Source organism: Vipera ursinii (assembly GCF_947247035.1).
Source record: "Vipera ursinii genome assembly, chromosome: 1".
Classification (NCBI taxonomy): domain Eukaryota; kingdom Metazoa; phylum Chordata; class Lepidosauria; order Squamata; family Viperidae; genus Vipera; species Vipera ursinii.
Genome location: NC_139512.1, coordinates 112,524,418 through 112,543,438, shown reverse-complemented (window position 1 = coordinate 112,543,438; position 19,021 = coordinate 112,524,418). Strand labels below are relative to the sequence as shown.

General features: G+C 39.0%; 1 protein-coding gene across 1 annotated transcript; it reads right to left on the bottom strand.

Moving 5' to 3' along the window:
* Positions 1-568: 568 nt before the first annotated feature.
* FTH1 (ferritin heavy chain 1) lies at positions 569-7,679 on the bottom strand. The gene is made up of 4 exons (XM_083349005.1): positions 7,420-7,679; positions 4,731-4,877; positions 1,686-1,811; positions 569-883 (listed from the first exon to the last, which is right to left on the bottom strand). Exons 1-4 carry the CDS (start codon positions 7,528-7,530, stop codon positions 719-721), a joined length of 549 nt encoding a protein of 182 aa, XP_083205131.1. The 5' UTR covers positions 7,531-7,679; the 3' UTR covers positions 569-718.
* Between the last annotated feature and the right edge of the window lie 11,342 nt (positions 7,680-19,021).

The following is a 19,021-nucleotide window of genomic DNA, read 5'->3' as shown; positions in this document are numbered from 1 at the left end:
TTCTATTTATATATGCCCTGTTCACCGCCCTGAGTCCTTCGGGAGAAGGGCGGTATATAAATTTAATAAAAGATAAAAAGATAGAGAGCTAGCTACCAGGACATGACATTAACACACTTTCTTATCCACATCTACCAAAGTGTCATCAATTTTAATATTTATTCTTAAGTAAAATATAATAGCACAAGCTGTGCTGCATATTTTTGGGTATAAAAACAGGGACTTTTATAAAGTTGCAGCCCATACCACTGAAACAGTTGACAGAACAAGTTTAACATTAATCAGAAGTTCAAAAGTTGGGGAGCATTGTAACTGGGAATCCAAACATGTGCTGAGAGTGTGCAAACTAATTGAAATGAGCCACCCTTTGGATCCACATCCAAACAGGTGTTTCACATTTGATGCATTGTTAATGCCTCCTCAAAGAAACCATATCCACACCCACTCTGAAGCACATTTTCACCTTTGGATTGAGATCAGAGCCATCGTTTTATTTATAGGGGAACTCTGCTTGCTGTGTATTTTGTTAATTTTTTTTACTCAAAACATACTGCAGCACAACTGGAAATAAGTAGACCTAGTCATTTTATTGGGTGTGAGTTATAACATTAAGAACAAAAGTAAATTTTTACAATTATGGAAATATTAAGAGATAAATCAAAGAAGCATGCACAAGTGTTGAAGATAGAAGTCTCTTTGCAACATTCATGGGTGGTTTTTAGTTCTCATTGTCACTTTCTCCCAGAGTGTGCTTGTCAAAAAGATATTCTGCCATTCCAGATTTTGGTGCTCCCATCTTGCGCAAGTTGGTCACATGGTCACCCAGCTCTTTGATGGATTTAACTTGTTCATCCAAATAGTGAGTTTCAATGAAGTCACATAACTAGAAGACAAAAGCAGTATTACAAACCTATTCTCCCTTCCTAGAGGAGTACGAGGTTTTTACAAATAAAAAAAACACAAATTAAAAAAAACATGAATTACTAAACTCAATCAATGCTATTTAAAAGTTCCATCTCCGTCATCCCAAAGAAAGACAATTTACCTAGAAAACAAATACCTAGATGCATGGGCAGCAAAATAGTAGAACTTGATCCTTTCAAATATGAAAGCAAACACTTAAGTGTCTTATTTATATTAACTCAGGACACAGTGAAGACCCATTAGTTCGATAGTCTAATTTTTCAGTGAATTTTGAACCAATAATTTGCTCCTTGCAAATTTAAAGAAATACAGGTAGTCCTTGACTTATATCCATTTGTTTAGTGACTATTCAGACTTACAGCACTGAAAAAAGTGACTTATGACCATTTTTCATACTTACAATCACTGAAGCATTCCCTTGGTTACATAACCAAAATTTGGACATTTGGTTAACTGGCATATATGTTTTATGACAGTTACAGGGTTATGTGATCACCTTTTACAACAAGCAAAGTCAATGGGGAAACCAAATTCACTTAATAGTTACTAAATGAACAACTGCAATGTTTCACATAACTATGGCAAGAAAGGTCATAAAACGGGGCAAAACTCATTTACCTATCTTGCTTAGCAATGGAAATTTGGGGTTCAATTGTGGTGGTGAGTCAAGTGGTCAAGGACTACCTATAGTTACAAGATAGTCAAAGATACATTGTTTTTAACACCAGCCAAAGACATTATATAGAGCAAGTATGACTTACGTGAGGGTCATTTTTTTCAGTTGCTAACTTGTGTAGATCCAGTAGTGACTGATTGACATTCTTTTCCAAGTGCAAAGCACATTCCATGGCTGTCAGTCCATTCTCCCAGTCATCACGATCCGGTTTCTACAAAAACAAAGTTTTTGAAGCTGAACCACTGGAATCAGAACAATTATAACACCATAATGATATTTCAGAACCACTGATTGATATAGTGAAAGAAGGGCAACTCAAGCCAGCATCTTTTATTTTTATCACTTGTTTTCCAAATTGCAAGACCAAATGTTTTAATATCACCATTTTTCCAGCTGCTGAATCTGGAATGAAACAGCAGCATTGATTGAAATAACTTTACAAAACAAGCTTCCATGAGCTTGTGCTACCACCAACTGCTGCAATCTTTCCACCCCTCCTCCAACTTAGAACCTAACAACTTGAGGGAGATCAGAGATTAACTGGCTTAGTAGTGTCTGAAAGATCCGAAGATACAAGTTTGATGTAGACAAACTGCAGTCTTCCAAATATTGCTGTTACAATTTCTAGCAATCTTTGTTGGCACACCAACTGGACTACAATTCAATAGCAAGATTATCTTCCCCTTGTTTGAAGATACAGGGAGTGCAGAATTATTAGGCAAATGAGTATTTTGACCACATCATCCTCTTTATGCATGTTGTCTTACTCCAAGCTGTATAGGCTCGAAAGCCTACTACCAATTAAGCATATTAGGTGATGTGCATCTCTGTAATGAGAAGGGGTGTGGTCTAATGACATCAACACCCTGTATCAGGTGTGCATAATTATTAGGCAACTTCCTTTCCTTTGGCAAAATGGGTCAAAAGAAGGACTTGACAGGCTCAGAAAAGTCAAAAATAGTGAGATATCTTGCAGAGGGATGCAGCACTCTTAAAATTGCAAAGCTTCTGAAGCGTGATCATCGAACAATCAAGCGTTTCATTCAAAATAGTCAACAGGGTCGCAAGAAGCGTGTGGAGAAACCAAGGCGCAAAATAACTGCCCATGAACTGAGAAAAGTCAAGCGTGCAGCTGCCAAGATGCCACTTGCCACCAGTTTGGCCATATTTCAGAGCTGCAACATCACTGGAGTGCCCAAAAGCACAAGGTGTGCAATACTCAGAGACATGGCCAAGGTAAGAAAGGCTGAAAGACGACCACCACTGAACAAGACACACAAGCTGAAACGTCAAGACTGGGCCAAGAAATATCTCAAGACTGATTTTTCTAAGGTTTTATGGACTGATGAAATGAGAGTGAGTCTTGATGGGCCAGATGGATGGGCCCATGGCTGGATTGGTAAAGGGCAGAGAGCTCCAGTCCGACTCAGACGCCAGCAAGGTGGAGGTGGAGTACTGGTTTGGGCTGGTATCATCAAAGATGAGCTTGTGGGGCCTTTTCGGGTTGAGGTGGAGTCAAGCTCAACTCCCAGTCCTACTGCCAGTTTCTGGAAGACACCTTCTTCAAGCAGTGGTACAGGAAGAAGTCTGCATCCTTCAAGAAAAACATGATTTTCATGCAGGACAATGCTCCATCACACGCGTCCAAGTACTCCACAGCGTGGCTGGCAAGAAAGGGTATAAAAGAAGGAAATCTAATGACATGGCCTCCTTGTTCACCTGATCTGAACCCCATTGAGAACCTGTGGTCCATCATCAAATGTGAGATTTACAAGGAGGGAAAACAGTACACCTCTCTGAACAGTGTCTGGGAGGCTGTGGTTGCTGCTGCACGCAATGTTGATGGTGAACAGATCAAAACACTGACAGAATCCATGGATGGCAGGCTTTTGAGTGTCCTTGCAAAGAAAGGTGGCTATATTGGTCACTGATTTGTTTTTGTTATGTTTTTGAATGTCAGAAATGTATATTTGTGAATGTTGAGATGTTATATTGGTTTCACTGGTAAAAATAAATAATTGAAATGGGTATATATTTGTTTTTTGTTAAGTTGCCTAATAATTATGCACAGTAATAGTCACCTGCACACACAGATATCCCCCTAAAATAGCTATAACTAAAAACAAACTAAAAACTACTTCCAAAAATATTCAGCTTTGATATTAATGAGTTTTTTGGGTTCATTGAGAACATGGTTGTTGTTCAATAATAAAATTAATCCTCAAAAATACAACTTGCCTAATAATTCTGCACTCCCTGTATTCTCACTAGTTATTCCTTTTAATAAAATAGCTCCTTCAGCTTCACCTGTTGCCCACAAACATGATAGGGTTTTTTTTGCCTTTTAAGACACAATCTAACTTCAAACACTTTATAGATTTATTAATAGGTTACTTGTCCTGTGCAAGGACTACCGAATCAGCTAAAACAAGTTTAAATACATTCTTGTAGATTTTAGCCTCATTATCACTACACAGAAGACAAACGTGTGTCCACGCTCTTCCCAGAGGTTAAGTTTACTATCTAGAAGGAACTCTGTGCACATCAGCATATCAAGTCCCCTGCAAGTTCTAAAGGCTATGGGGACATATCACAGCCAGTATATAGTTCATACAGATCTTGATCTATGTAATCTGATCATGGGCAGAGATCATGGGGGTAAGCTGTTTTTGTTATTTATCAAGGAGATGTGCTAATATCTTATTTTGTGTGTGTGTGTGTGTGTGTGTGTGTGTGTGTGTGTGTGTGTGTGTAGGAAATGTGATCAAGACAAGATAGCCACAGCAGCCACATTCAGTAAGTATGAACAGAGTCACTTTAGATCAGCATTTTTAGCAGATAACATTCAGAGTTTCTAATAAGAGCTTCTTGCACACCAAAAGCATTCTAGGTAAAGCAATATAGTTCTTGCCACTTTTTCCACATCTGTTTTGATCACAAAATGAAACACTTTGCTCACATATCCTCCTGAACTAATTTAAGTCATATCTGTCAATTATCTGCAGTTTCTTGTAGTCAAACTTAAATTCATCAGACATCATTCTCAATTTCTCTATAGAGCTCCAAACGGAAAGCAGCAATATTTCACCTATCTTACTCCTGCCATCTCATCTCCACTGGTACAACCTACCTTGATATCATGTAAGAAGATGCGGCCACCTCTCTTGTTCTGCAGCTTCATGAGTTTCTCTGCATGTTCACGCTCCTCATGAGACTGGTGCAAGAAGTACTTAGCAAAGTTCTTCAGGGCCACATCATCACGGTCAAAATAATAAGACTGAAAATCAAAATAAAATCCTTGCATTAGGACAGTCACTTATTCACGCTTAATCCATCAGTTTGCATTTTCCTAAGACAACCAACTGCTTGCAAAATCCATGGTTCATATGACATAATTTTGGGGCATGCAATGTCACACAGAGGTGGGGGAAAAGGCAGAACTTGCATTACTTCAGATGCAATCTAACTCCCTTGCCTTGGTGGAGATGTTGCTTATTACTAGACCATCAGACTGCCCAAGTGGTTATACAATATGAAGTGCTGATACTTCTGTGAAACTGGCATTTAAGATCAAATCATCAAATGTTCTATACATCATACAGCAGCAACAGGACCCAAAAACTACCTCCAAATCAAGATAGCTAGTTCATTACAACAAACTCTCTGCTAACTTAGAACGCTTAACCATTCCAGATTCCTAATTAAGGATAAAAAGGTAAAGGTTCCCCCGCACATGTGTGCTAGTCGTTTCCAACTCTAGGGGCCGGTGCTCATCTCCGTTTCAAAGCCGAAGAGCTAGCGCTTGTCCGAGGACGTCTCCGTGGTCATGTGGCCGGCATGACTAGACGCCAAAGGCGCACGGAACGCTGTTACCTTCCCACCGTAGTGGTCCCTGTTTTTCTACTTGCGTTTTTACGTGCTTTCGAACTGCTAGGTTGGCAGAAGCTGGGACGAGTAACAGGCGCTCACTCTGCTACGTGGCACTCGGGATTCGACCCACCAAACTGCCAACCTTCTGATCGACATGCTCAGCGTCCTAACCCACTGAGCCACCGTGTCCCTTAATTAAGGATAGGAATCCATTATTTGGATAAATATTGGCAAATGTAACTTGCAAAAAAAAAATTACACGGTATTTTTAAAGAAAATACCATCCAGAACGTTTTACACACTTCTGATCCAATTTCTCTATGACCGAACTATACTTTCAGTCATACAGGAAGCTTCAGGGAAGGCTATAGAAATCCCTTCAATTGTTAAGAAGGCAGCAGAGGCCAGAGTTAGCCTCTCATACAGCATGGTTATTTACAACAGTCTTTCCCAACTTGCTGCCCTCTCACATGCATTCAACGTCCGCACCAAACAATTTTATCAAATGCCTTTTACTATAATCAAACACGCTGGGTTTAACAGCACAGTGCGGAACCCCATATTCATAGAATTCCGAGGGAGGGGGGAAAAATACAAAGTCAATTAAGGCGCAATCACATTTTGCCAGAGAGAGATAGCACAGCAGGCACCAGCTGCTCACAAACAAGTTGCATCACCTCTCCCGCACCCCAGAGGCATAAGAATCAGGGCCAAGAGGGATTCCTCCGCCCGTGGCGTAATCAAATTTACAAACCTCAAAGTCCAACTTTTCACGGCTGTTACAAAAAAAAAAAAAGAAGGCGCCTTGGCTTCCACTTCTAGGCTCGGTCGAGCATTACATTTTAAAAAAATAAATAATAATAATAATAATAATAATAATTAATAATAATAACAATAATAAAATAATAAAATAAAATAACAATAATAATAATAATAAAATAATAATAAAATAATACTAATAATTAATAACAATAACAATAACAACAATAACAACAAACAACAACAATAATAATAATAATAATAATGATAGCCTAGGCCGAAAGGAAACGTCTTCTGTATAGAATAGGGGTAGGCAACCTGGGCTCTTTTATGACTCATGGACTTCAACTCCCAGAATTCCTGCTGGCTCAGGAATTCTGGGAGTTGAAGTCCATGAGTCATAAAAGAGCCGAGGTTGCCTACCCTTGGTATAGAACAGGGGTCGGCAACCTCGGCTCTTTTATGACTCGTGGACTTCAACTCCCAGAATTCCTGCTGGCTCAGGAATTCTGGGAGTTGAAGTCCATGAGTCATAAAAGAGCCCAGGTTGCCTACCCTTGGTATAGAACAGGGGTCGGCAACCTCGGCTCTTTTATGACTCGTGGACTTCAACTCCCAGAATTCCTGAGCCAGCATAGCTGGCTCAGGAATTCTGGGAGTTGAAGTCCACGAGTCATAAAAGAGCCGAGGTTGCCGACCCCTGGTATAGAAGAATCGTATGCAGGAGCCGCGCCAGTTCGGAGCGGCCCCGCTTTTCTTCCACGGAAAGTAACGCAAGGCGAGCAAACCTCGCGCTCCCGTGCAGAGAAGCCCCGAAACCAGCCACAGGGGAAGCCCGGGAGGCGAGAGTCCTGGAAGCGATTCTTCCGAACGGCTCTTTCACCCCCGAAAAGCGGAGAAAAGCCCTCCCTTTTTCTTACAAGGGATAAAAACCCCGCGGGAGGACCACCGCGCTCGCCTCAGGCCTCGCTCGCTGCTCAAGGACGACACTCCGAGGGAAGTGGCGTAAACAGAAGCCGCGGCGCGGGGGGGGGGGATTCATTTCCTCCAGCCTTGGAAGCGGACCAGTCTACCAGGATTGGGGAGAGGGGTGTGTGTGTGTGTGTGTGTGTGTGTGTGTGTCCAGCGCTCCCCCCTCCCTTCTTTCACCCCCCCCCCTTCGGCGCCTTCCAAAACCCTCGGTCACTGACCATGCTGAGGTACACGTAAGAAGCGTACAGCTCCAGGTTGATCTGCCGATTGATGGCCGCTTCGCAGTCCTGATGGTAGTTCTGGCGCACCTGAGAAGGGGAGGAAGCCATGGCAAGCGCTTCAGTAGTGCTACTGTTGGGAACGCAGAGAGGTCGAGAAGGCCCAAGCAGGGTGGGGAGGTGGGTTCCGTCCAATCACTGTTGAAGCAGGAACCACCTCAGGCCGCCGGGGCTCGCAAACGTTCTAAGCTCGGCCGCCTGACGTCGCCTCTATATATAGAGAGAGAGGCGCGGAAGTCACGTCACAATTGGACACTAAAGAAGCCACGCCCTCCCCCGCCCCCCCCCGCCCCGTAGCGGAGAAGGTGGGGGAGAGTCTTTCTTTTAGAACTCTTCCCCTTCGTTTTGCATGCGCGCGCCTCCTGGAGTAAGCGTGACTCAGCCATTTCTTCAACCTTCGCTGCTAGTTTGGGCTCGGAAGGCTTTGTTTGGACCGGAAAGCGTTCGGCGTGGGAGGGACGATTCCCCAGAAAGCTGCTGAGTAGACACGGCGGTTACGTGTCAAAGGGGAAAAGCCCCTGAAGAGGAACCCGATCCTTCCCAGACTGAGGCAATTCTGAGCGGGCTGAGGCTGGCGCGCGCAACGCAGTGTCCGGAGGGAAAGCCCGTTGTGCAAGATGCATTGCCCGTGTTTTTCAATTCTGCATGCGCATATGGTCGTCTCTCGATTTTTATAAACGCGAAAACAAGAATCCGATTTTTGACTTTCCTTGGTTTTAAAAGATAGCGCAGGGGTAGGCAACCTGGGCTCTTTTATGACTCATGGACTTCAACTCCCAGAATTCCTGAGCCAGCTATGCTGGCTCAGGAATTCTGGGAGTTGAAGTCCCTGAGTCATAAAAGAGCCCAGGTTGCCTACCCCTGAATTTTCAGGGGAAAGATATTTCTGAGCATATTAATCCTAATAGTATACCTCCAGGATTTAATTTTTCCCGACACATATGGGTGACATACAATAGAATTAGAACGACTTATGGGGGTGTGTGCTGATTCTCTGTATAAATGGGGAAAGACACCTTCAGCACAATGTGATTGCGGGGCTCCCCGACAGACTATCCAACATATAGTGAGCGAATGCACTAATAGAAGATACCCAGGAGATTTTAAGGGCTTCCTCTGCGTAATAACGGCAGCTACTGACTGGATTGCCAAACTCGACATTAAACTCTGAAATGTTATTTCTGCTTTCCTCTTAGGTTTTATAATTGCTTCTTTTTTTAAAAAAAAAATTGTTTTAACTGTTCTAACTTGTAAATATGAAGTGCTTTTAATTCTGTGTGTGACCAGCCATACGCTAAATAAAATAAATAAATCGGGGGAAAGTTTGCCTAAGGTACTGCTGTTCAGCATTTGGCAGAATCTAGCTAACTGTACAAGTTGATTTCAGAAATCTAAACCTAAGTCAGGCTTACTAGCTGGTCCCTGGTGAAAGTTTGCTGCTCAGCTTTGAGATGTATGTTCCCAGAACAGCAACAAGTGCCCATTTAAAAGTTATTTTTGTTTAGCAATATTTTTCCATCATATTTCTGGAGATTTGTGATGCAGACATTCAATGAAATTCTATTACAGTTTATTCATTTTGAATCAAATATTATTAGAAATGTTTATTTTTAAAAGGACTGATGTTCTTCCAAATAAATTGCAGGGGCTTGTGAAAAAATAAGTTGAAAACTTTTTTAAAAAGGATTTTTTACACTGCAGAAGAAAACTACAAACACTGCCCTCATTGTATGTGGTAAGCAGCAAGCCAAAATAAATGAATTCTGAGTTCTGGAACAAGCTCTACCAAGTTTTTCCCCTCTAAAATATGCATTTTCATATTTCCTTATAAGACCCAGAAATATATTTTTATTCTGGAGTATATCGAGCTCTTTTTAAAAAAAAAAAGTATTGCACATCATCTTCATCCCTACAATTGGAGCATTTTGAAATGCAGAACCTTTCAATGAAGTTGTGAAATTAGTTCTTATGTTAGTTGAATTGATTCAGTCAATTGAAAAGATGCATAAAGTATGAATTTAGAATACCAATAGAGACAGTAGAAGAGATTTAGACAATGAAAATACAATTATTATTTCTTGGAGATCACGAATTTTATCCAAACTCCTACACTGCTGGAACTGTTATTTTAGAATATCCAAGCCTCAAAAAATGTATATATTTATTTTCAGCAAAAAATGAGACCATTATAAAAGAAGAAAATCTTAATACTAAATTGTCACTTGAATTCTAAAGCCTCTAGTAAATATATTTCAGGACACAGTACTCTACAGTCTGAAACTATAAATCTGTACACTGGTATTTTCAAATATTTTGATAATTTGTCTACCAACATTTGAAGTTCTGTCTGGAATTATCTCAGCCATGAATTCAGAATTTTTAGATGGACATTACAGAGCAATGTGGTTGAGATTTCTCCCAAGTTTGTACTCTCAAGTATTTCCCAAAATAAAGGTTCCCCCCACACATGTGTGCTAGTCGTTTCCGACTCTAGGGGCCGGTGCTCATCTCCATTTCAAAGCCGAAGAACCAGCGCTTGTCCGATGACATCTCCGTGGTCATGTGGCCGGCATGACTAGACGCCAAAGGCGCACGGAACGCTGTTACCTTCCCACCATAGTGGTCCCTATTTTTCTACTTGCATTTTTTACGTGTTTTCGAACTGCTAGGTTGGCAGAAGCTGGGACGAGTAACAGGCGCTCACTCTGCTACGCGGCACTCGGGATTCAACCCACCAAACTGCCGACCTTCTGATCGACACGCTCAGCATCCTAACCTACTGAGCCACTGCGTCCCTATTTCCCAAAATAGAAGTACACTAATCTTTCTGAAATAAATGATTTCAGTTATATATTCTGAGCTGTAAAGCGATTTGAAATTAATTTCTGAATATCCAAATTGATTAAATGTTGGCTAAATTTGCTGACATTTACAGGACCACAATGGAATGAACTGAATGAAGAGTGTAGAAGGTCAGAGTTGCAGGAACCAGATAATAAAAATAGGTTAAGAAACAAGCAAAATCTCCTGGAAAGCAAAGAAAGGGAGATCAGTGAAATGTCTTAGACTCTTTGTACATGCAACACATGTCAGTAACTTGTAGGATCATATGTGCTGAATGCACACTAAGTGGCTTTGCTCTCAGTGTTTGGAGATTCTCAGTCATCCAGGTCATAGTTATCCCAAAGATGCTTTTTCACGAGGCAATTGGACTTTGTTTTTCTTTGAAAATATTTCACTTCTCATCCAAGAAGCTTCTTCAACTGTAACTGGATGGTGGGGAATGGAAAGATTTATACCCCTTCAGACAACTGGTCATTTGCATTCTTTTAGCCAGTGGTTAATGCTACCTGGAGGCTTATCTGTGTCTCCAGGGACAACTGAGTACTTCAAATGTGTGTGGAGCCTTCTTGGAACTGTTGAAAGGACTGTGTTGTAGACTGGAGGTAGGTGATGTCGTATCCCTCCCCCTCTGTTGAGAGAGGGCTGTTCAATTTTGACATAGATGACCTCTTTGACCCCTCTTTCAAACCAGCGGTCCTCTCTGTCCAAAATGTAGACTTTGCTGTCTTCGAAAGAGCGGCCTTTGTCTTTTAAATGCAGATGAACTGCTGACTCTTGTCCTGATGGGTTTGTTATCTTATTTTGTGCCATGTATTTATGAAGGTTTTGTTTCCCTTAGTTCTCAGTGTTTTGAATGGGAATATCATCAGGCAGAATGCCAAGTAGTATCGCAAACTCCCTGAATGTTTACTTACTCTGTATTATTCAGCTTCCACCTTTATACTATAACCCTGTACCCCCTTGTGTCCCTCATGCTTCCTGCCAGCCAAGAAAGGGTTCTCTATGTGCCTCAATTGATATTAGCATGGCAGCAATGTGCTGCTGGGAAAACATCTGAATTACTCCTTTATGTGAAGAATCCTGACAATGTATGTGAGTAAACACCAGAGTCCCTATCCGCCTTCATACTATGGCAATATGTCGTGGTTCTTGAGAGATGTTTTAATCCCTTACTCAGGATTCAACTAGTTCTGGCAGCCTCAAATTGTATGCGGCACAAAATGAAGCCTCTAACAGAGCCAGTTCATCTTCACAGCAGAACAAGAAATCCAGGGTTGTATATGTTAAATAGCGGGTTCTTTGGCACAGGAATGACAACGTGTAGCTGAGTACAAGGTAACTCATAGTTTATTTCGTGCAGAAACTGAACTGGGGAAAAGGCTGCAGCTAGCCACAATATATAGTCTAGCCCCTAGGCGGCAGCCAATAGGTTTGAACCAACCATTGCCACCTGGAGATAGCCAATTGCAGCACAGGAGACTTGTAGTCTGGGTTGCTGGAGAGCCGTTAGCTCCACGTGGTATTCTTCAAGAGCCCAGTACATAACAGTATATGTTTATGCTTAACTCGTTTTTTTCCCTCCCACATTTCTGAGCCAGTGACCCTTGCCTGGTCTCTCAATGGCCCTGAGAAGTAACTGGGAGATGGTTTCACAGTTGTCCTTCTGGCCAGGGAACTGCTGGTCAGAGCCTGACCAGTTTCAATCCTTATCTTATCTGGATGGACAGATGATGGGGTTAGCGTTAGCTCATGAACTAGCAGTAGGAAACTCTTGTGATCCTCCTCTCCCATAATGTAAAAGAAGAGCCAATGAGCTGATAGGCAAGGATAATCGAAAGTTTGAAATGTAGGTGTGGGTAAAATGGATAAGAAATACATTCTGAGTAACACTTTGGGATACCATGTAATTATTTAAATTAACTAGGCAAATCAGATAAATACAAGTGTTCTAACTATATATATTTAACAACTTGTTTTGAGCCTGGCAAAGTGTTACTCAGGCAGTCGACATAGAAATTCTATTGAGCAAATACCAAGTGGTTGCTTTTAAAATGTGATTGCAACAGGGAGTGACTGTAGATACTGAAACTATGTGTTAAGCGTGACTTTTCCAACAATGTAGAAAAACAACAACACAAAATTCATCACAAGAGGAGGTGACTAAGGGTTTAAGATAGCATTATGTGTGCTTAAAACAGGTGTTTAGGTAAGTTAAACCACAATAATATGCAGCATCATGTTATAGCCAATTAGAGAACTGAACAGTAAAACAAACAAGGATGTTACCCAGAGCAGGATTCAGACTGGAGAAACATACACTATTGCTAGAGAAAGCCAATGGCACCGAGATATTTGCTCAATTATTCATCTTACATGACACACATGGACATTCGTAACGATAAGTGGGTTATTTTCTTGTACAAATCCCTTGACGTAGGCGAAGGCTAAGAAAGTTAATTCCTGCCACAGTCATAGCAGGAAATAGGAAGCTGTTTCAGCAAACTACTTTGATGCCAGTTCATGTTGTGACATTGCACGAAGCGCTACCATTGCGTACCAGCATCCTGGGGTCTGACCCAAGTACTGATATCATAGCATTTATGTAATGATAGCTCATATATGCTGTTGTTTATCCTGTGTTATTTATGGTAATTTGTAAGTCCCTGTATAAATTACAGTACTATATATGTCAGGCCAACCTAGAGCAGGGATTTGCAACCTTGACAACGTTAAGACTTGTGGACTTCAGGTCCTAGAATTCCTCAGCCAGCAGAGCTGAAGTCCACAAGTCTTAAACGTTGTCAAGGTTGCAGTCCCCTGTTCTAGAAGACAGCTTATCACAGATGAAAAAGATGTAAAGAAGGAGCGAGTTTGATCTAAATGTGCTAGAAAGGAGGAGACCATGAGTTCAAGTTCTATCTTAGACATGAAAGTTAGCTTGGTGACTTTGGGCCAGTCAGTCTCTCTCAGTCCAACTCACCTCATAGGGTTGTTATATGGAAAATTGGTGGAAGAAGGCATGTGGATAATAAAAGTATGGTACAAATAAAATAAAAATGTATCAAGACCATAATTCTCAAAATCCTTATTTTATGACATACTAAGCCAGTGCAAGGGCTGAAATCTCTATTAAGTAATTGATTAATTATAACTAGTAATTTATTTAGTTCAAAGATAACACCTTACGGCATAAATCTTATGAAGTGGAGCTAATTCGGCTTTGGTGTTTATATATTCTCTATCAAATCAAGATTTACGGAACTTTAGTACTTTAACTAAGGATATAGTACTTGCCTATTAAAGATTATTGAATGGAGATAATACATTTTTGGTATTTATTTAGGAATGTATGCTTAGAGTCCAAACTATGTAAGGATGTTTAAATTGAGATGCTACTGGTCTAAAAAATTGGGAAATGACCATATTAGACACATTTGACCTTTTTTATTTGGATATTACCATCATTTATGCAATCATAAAATCCCTGGCCACCAATTTCAGTTCTGAAAACCTCCAAATATATGAACCATCTAAAAAAATAGGAAGGCTGGTTATAGAGATTTGTTTTTTCTTCAATAAAAGCTAATGCAAAGTGAAGGACCTATACTTTTGTATTTATCCATATGTCCAGAGATGATATTATTCTTCTACAGTCTTAATACTTAAGAAAAGCAATACATTGAAGTCAGCTAATTAATATCCAGTCTCTTAAATGTTATTAGTAAATGATAAAAGCCTTCTCTTTTCCATCAATCGATTTCTAACAGGATTAAATTGCCTTCTTGAACATTTTCTTGCATTTTGAAATTTTTATTATCTTTTACAATTTAAATTTTAAATTTGAACATTAACATTTTCATTCTCACTATTGTTCTATATTTTTATATTGTACTGTAGATTGCCCAGAGTCCCTCTTTGCGGGAGATGGACGGTCTAGAAATGTGATGAAACAAACAAACTAAACACCTTCATGAAAAACTCATTGATTGGCTAGAATAAGAACAAGTTTAGGCTGATATTAGAAGACTTTAGGATAGGATGATCAACTAAAAGTCAACTTATTATTCTAAATTAATCTATCAGAAAAATAAATCTTGAATTAGAATTGGAGGTGATTTTTGATTTAATCTCTAAGATTATGGAGGAAACTAATAAATGCATTTAGTGACTGCTTTGTTATAATGTTCCATGAGAATTTGTACAAGTTAATCAGGCATATGACAAGCAGAAGATTCTCAGACCCAATTTCAATAATAAGAAATTAAAGAAAGCTGTATTCTGCCCTCCTTATTAAATTTAAGTCTTAATTTTACTTCAAACCCTGATAAAAAGTGAATTTTATCCCCTATCACTAACAAAGAGTACCTATTTGCTTTACCCAGATAATACAGTCATTCTCTTTCCTGAATATAAGTTGGTTTTCAGTCAGAAAATGCTGGATGCTTATCATAGGGCAGAAAAATGGAAATTAATTATAGTAAAACAAAGGGACTATACTCACAAAGTGATGCATTATGGCCTCCATAAATTAAAAATCAACAGCAATCAGATTGAAATTAAAACCTTTAAATATTTAGTAACTGTTTTTCAATCTTCCTGGGCTTGGAAAGAGCAAACACATAAATTCATAATAAAATAAAATATTTCACTTCATACTTAGAACATTTCCAATGATTTGCCAGCCAACCAACATTATTACGTTCCCTCTGTGGTCTTGCTATTCCAGATCAAAGAACTGTAAACCTATTACTTTATGATGTTCACATGTGTATCCATAAAGATGTAAAAAAAAAATGGAGGTAACTCAATCCAAATTTTCAAGAACAATACTTTGTTTCCCTTGATGCATTTCAGTTGTGAGTTTGAAACTAGAACTTTTCTGAATAATTAGACCTGTATGAGAATTTGCCTGCTGAAATATTACTTAATGCTAATTTGGGAGGGACAGATCCTTAAATTCAGTTAATCTTTGTGGATAAATTACAATAACCTTAGATTTGGCCTACTCTGGATGCTTGGGTCTAACCCTAAGATCTGTGAGCTTTGTTAGAGGTTAAGCAATATATCCTAGATCTATACTTACAAATTTTAAATTTATTGTTTTAAATTACAATTGCATTGTAATTGAATGATTGTAAGCTGCCTAGAGTCACCTCTGATTTGGAAAAGAGACATAATTTGTAACTTTCCATTCCAAGACTGAATTTGTCAGCCAATGTGGAACCGAATCACTATCACATATTTTGTTGACATCATTGCACCATCATGGTGCTCTAAATTAGTATCTCCTCTCCTAGTAAATCATTCTAGTTGTTTTATGGAAAATAATGTTTTTCTGTTAGCAGACATATACTTAGAACCCGTAGAAAAAGATGGCAAAATATTGTTCCAAGCATATGTGTTGTAAGGAAGCGTTGAATGTAAATAATGTCTGATAAGACTGTTTTCTATGTTAGGAGGTAATCAGCTATGCATTTTAGGTTTTAATATTTTAGTTTGGTTTAGTATTTGAATCAGAATTTTTGTCTATCACCATGAATAAAGTATCACTTTATAAACAACCAAAATTAAACTAAACCAAACAAGCCACATTTCCTTGGTATGCTATGTGAATTGAGCTATATTAGGCATAACACAGTTAATCTATTTGGTCATAATATATGAACATAACCACTAGAGTTTATAAACTATCGGTTATTGTTTAGCATTTTGTGCAAACATAATCTGACAATGCTGTCAAGTACAATTTATTTATTTATTTGATTTGATTTGATTTGTATACCGCCCTTCTCCCGAAGGACTCAGGGTGGTGAACAGGGACATAAATACCAAAATACCCAAAATAAAGAAATTAAAAACAAATTAAACCCTAGTGCCCAAATGCAGAAAATAAATTACATTAAAACAATAATTAAAACAAAACCCATCAGACCAGGCCGGCTAGTCCAAACAAATAGGTTTTTAGGTTGCGTCGGAAGGAGCGAAGGTCGGGAGCCATCCGGAGCTCAACCAGTAAACGGTTCCACAGGTCAGGCGCACCCACAGAGAACGCCCTCCCCCTGGGGGTCACCAGGCGGCATTCTCCAAAGGAGAAGAAACTGGTTCAAATGGTGCTGCAGTATTTGTTATCTTTAGATTTATTTATATCCCGCCTTATTTTTACAAATAACTTAAGGCAGAGAACATATCATTTAAATTAAATTATTTAGATGATTAAGAGTTTATACCAAGCAATACTATTTTGCTTGAATTTTATGAGTTATGCTTAAAATTTATTTAGTAGTAATTTTCTCCATATTATTAGATGCCATTTCCCCCTAACATTTCTATGTTAACCTGTATTGTATTACATAACCGCTTTGTGTTTGAATTTTAAACTGAGATATCTGAAATGGCATTTGTGCAAATATACCATCCTGTGCTATTGGCTCAAAAGTCTGTTATTCCTTTGCTGTTTATAGGCAAACATGAGCCTTCCTGACCACATGTTTTGGCACCTCTGGTCTTGATTTAATTTTGAATAAGCCCAATCATAAATCACCAGTGTGTTTTTTAAAAAAGAAAAGAAAAATCAACCATTTTATTTTTCATAATCAGGCTGTATTTACCAATGTTTACAAAATGCTTGATCTGATAAAATTTCCTTGATGCCAAGAGAGGATTTCTTATTCCTATTTTTCTACTCTGCCAACTCCTTTTTCTACTTTCTGCCTGAAGTAAGGACAACAACCATTTGTCCTACAGTATATGAGAGATACTGAGTGAGTAAACAGTGAGTAAATTTTCAGGGCCAGCATATAAGGACATGGGTGTGTCCTCTGTATCTTTATAGCCATAAATCACCCATTCATACCTAATACACATACTCCCATTCATACCTAATACACATACTTTTCACATTGAAATATTTTTTCTGCTCTAGATTTATTGACCAGCTTAAGGACTTAATTACAGTAATTCCATATGGATATTAAATTTAATACTATATGACTATTGTATTAGGTTTTTCCTTTTGTTATGTTCAGTTTATTTTAATGGCTCTAATGCATGTAGTTTTTTAACGTGTTATATAACCAGTATTGTATTTTTTTTTCTGCTGGTGTAAAAATTACAGTGAGATTCCTTGCTTTTTAGATTTTACAGTCATGTTTAAATACAAATATTTTTGCAAGTTAATCTTAAACATTTCTCTCCATGCAACTGAGAGTAGTACTTTTTGAAAACAAGAAAATGTTTGGCATTTGTGGAACTATCCAAATTTTTAATAAAACCTGTGTGGGAATTACATTAGAAAAAACAATATACAAAGGCTAATAAAACCAAAGTGTTTCTTTTATATCCCCAAGTTATACTTCCTGTTATATAAGCATTATCCCCTAGCAAAATGTCTGCCTAGGCCTTTATTATGGCACTACAATAACATGCAAAGCTGTTTTCTTTAACCAGATGCCTTCCAAGTATGATGAAAATGAACCTTAGAAGCCACAAGTAGAATGTGATTTACACACACCCTTCCTGAGGCCCATTGAGGTTGCTGACTTTCTAATTCCTTCCTGCTGCTCTCTGCAGCTGTCATCACCCTCCCAGCACTATTTTTACTCATAATACTTCCTCCTCTGCCCATTGGGTTACGTTGTTCCCAGTGCTTTTTTTGTAAAAGAAAAAGGTGCCGGAACTCACACGCCATACAACCTGCCTTGCCTACCATACAAGGTTCCATCCAAAAAAGGTGCCGGAACTCCGTTCTGAGCGTTCTATGACAAAAAAAGCCCTGGTTGTTCCTATTTGCACTGTATCAGATCGTGTACAGCCATTCACAGGTGTGCGCAGTATTATTCTCACATTTTCCTCCTTACTGAAAGAAACACAATAGGATCTAGTTGTTTTCAGCCAGTCAGAAGCAAAGTAAAGCAAATCTCTACGTTTCTGCCTTCTTTCTAAATAGATTTCTATGGATCCCTTAATGCTTAGAAACGGCAAGGAATATTGTGCCCTTTGAATTCAACACACTGGGATGATTGTGAGTTTGCCAAGATACATGTGGGCAAGATATACCTGTAAACAAAACTGTTTTTTTGTTTTGCTTCCTTTTAACTATGCATTGTAAGGGCAATTATGTAATGCTGTCCATATTTTCTTTCAGAAATGCAGTTTTCCTCATTAGATAATACACAAGAAGCTTTGGAGGCATGCCAAAGTGCACTGGAATAAAAGTTGAAAAAATCCTGTATGCTTTCCCATTAGTTATTCTGTTTTTTAGTGCATTCTAAAGAAAATGTTGCCTTTTGCAAAAGCATATATTTCAAATCACACTTATAATACAGCTGAACACCTTGATTAAGATCTTCAGAGGCAGATCCTTCTTTACATGCATTGCTTAACATGTCATTATGTATCAGTTAGAACATGAAGATTCAAGTCCTAAAGAGACAGTAGCAATATAAAGGATCTTTAATTATTAATGGAGAAAATGACAAGATACTCTAGCAGACTGTAAGTGCAGCCAGCTACAGCAACCTATATGTAATGACTGAAATGACTATTAATCTATCAGCAGTTTACAGTACAAGTGATCCTCATTTAATGACCACTAGTTCAGCAACTATTTAAACTCACAATGGTGCTGAACCAGTGGTACATACAACAGGTTGTCATACGGTAATTACTACAGTCACAGACTCCCTATATTCATATGATC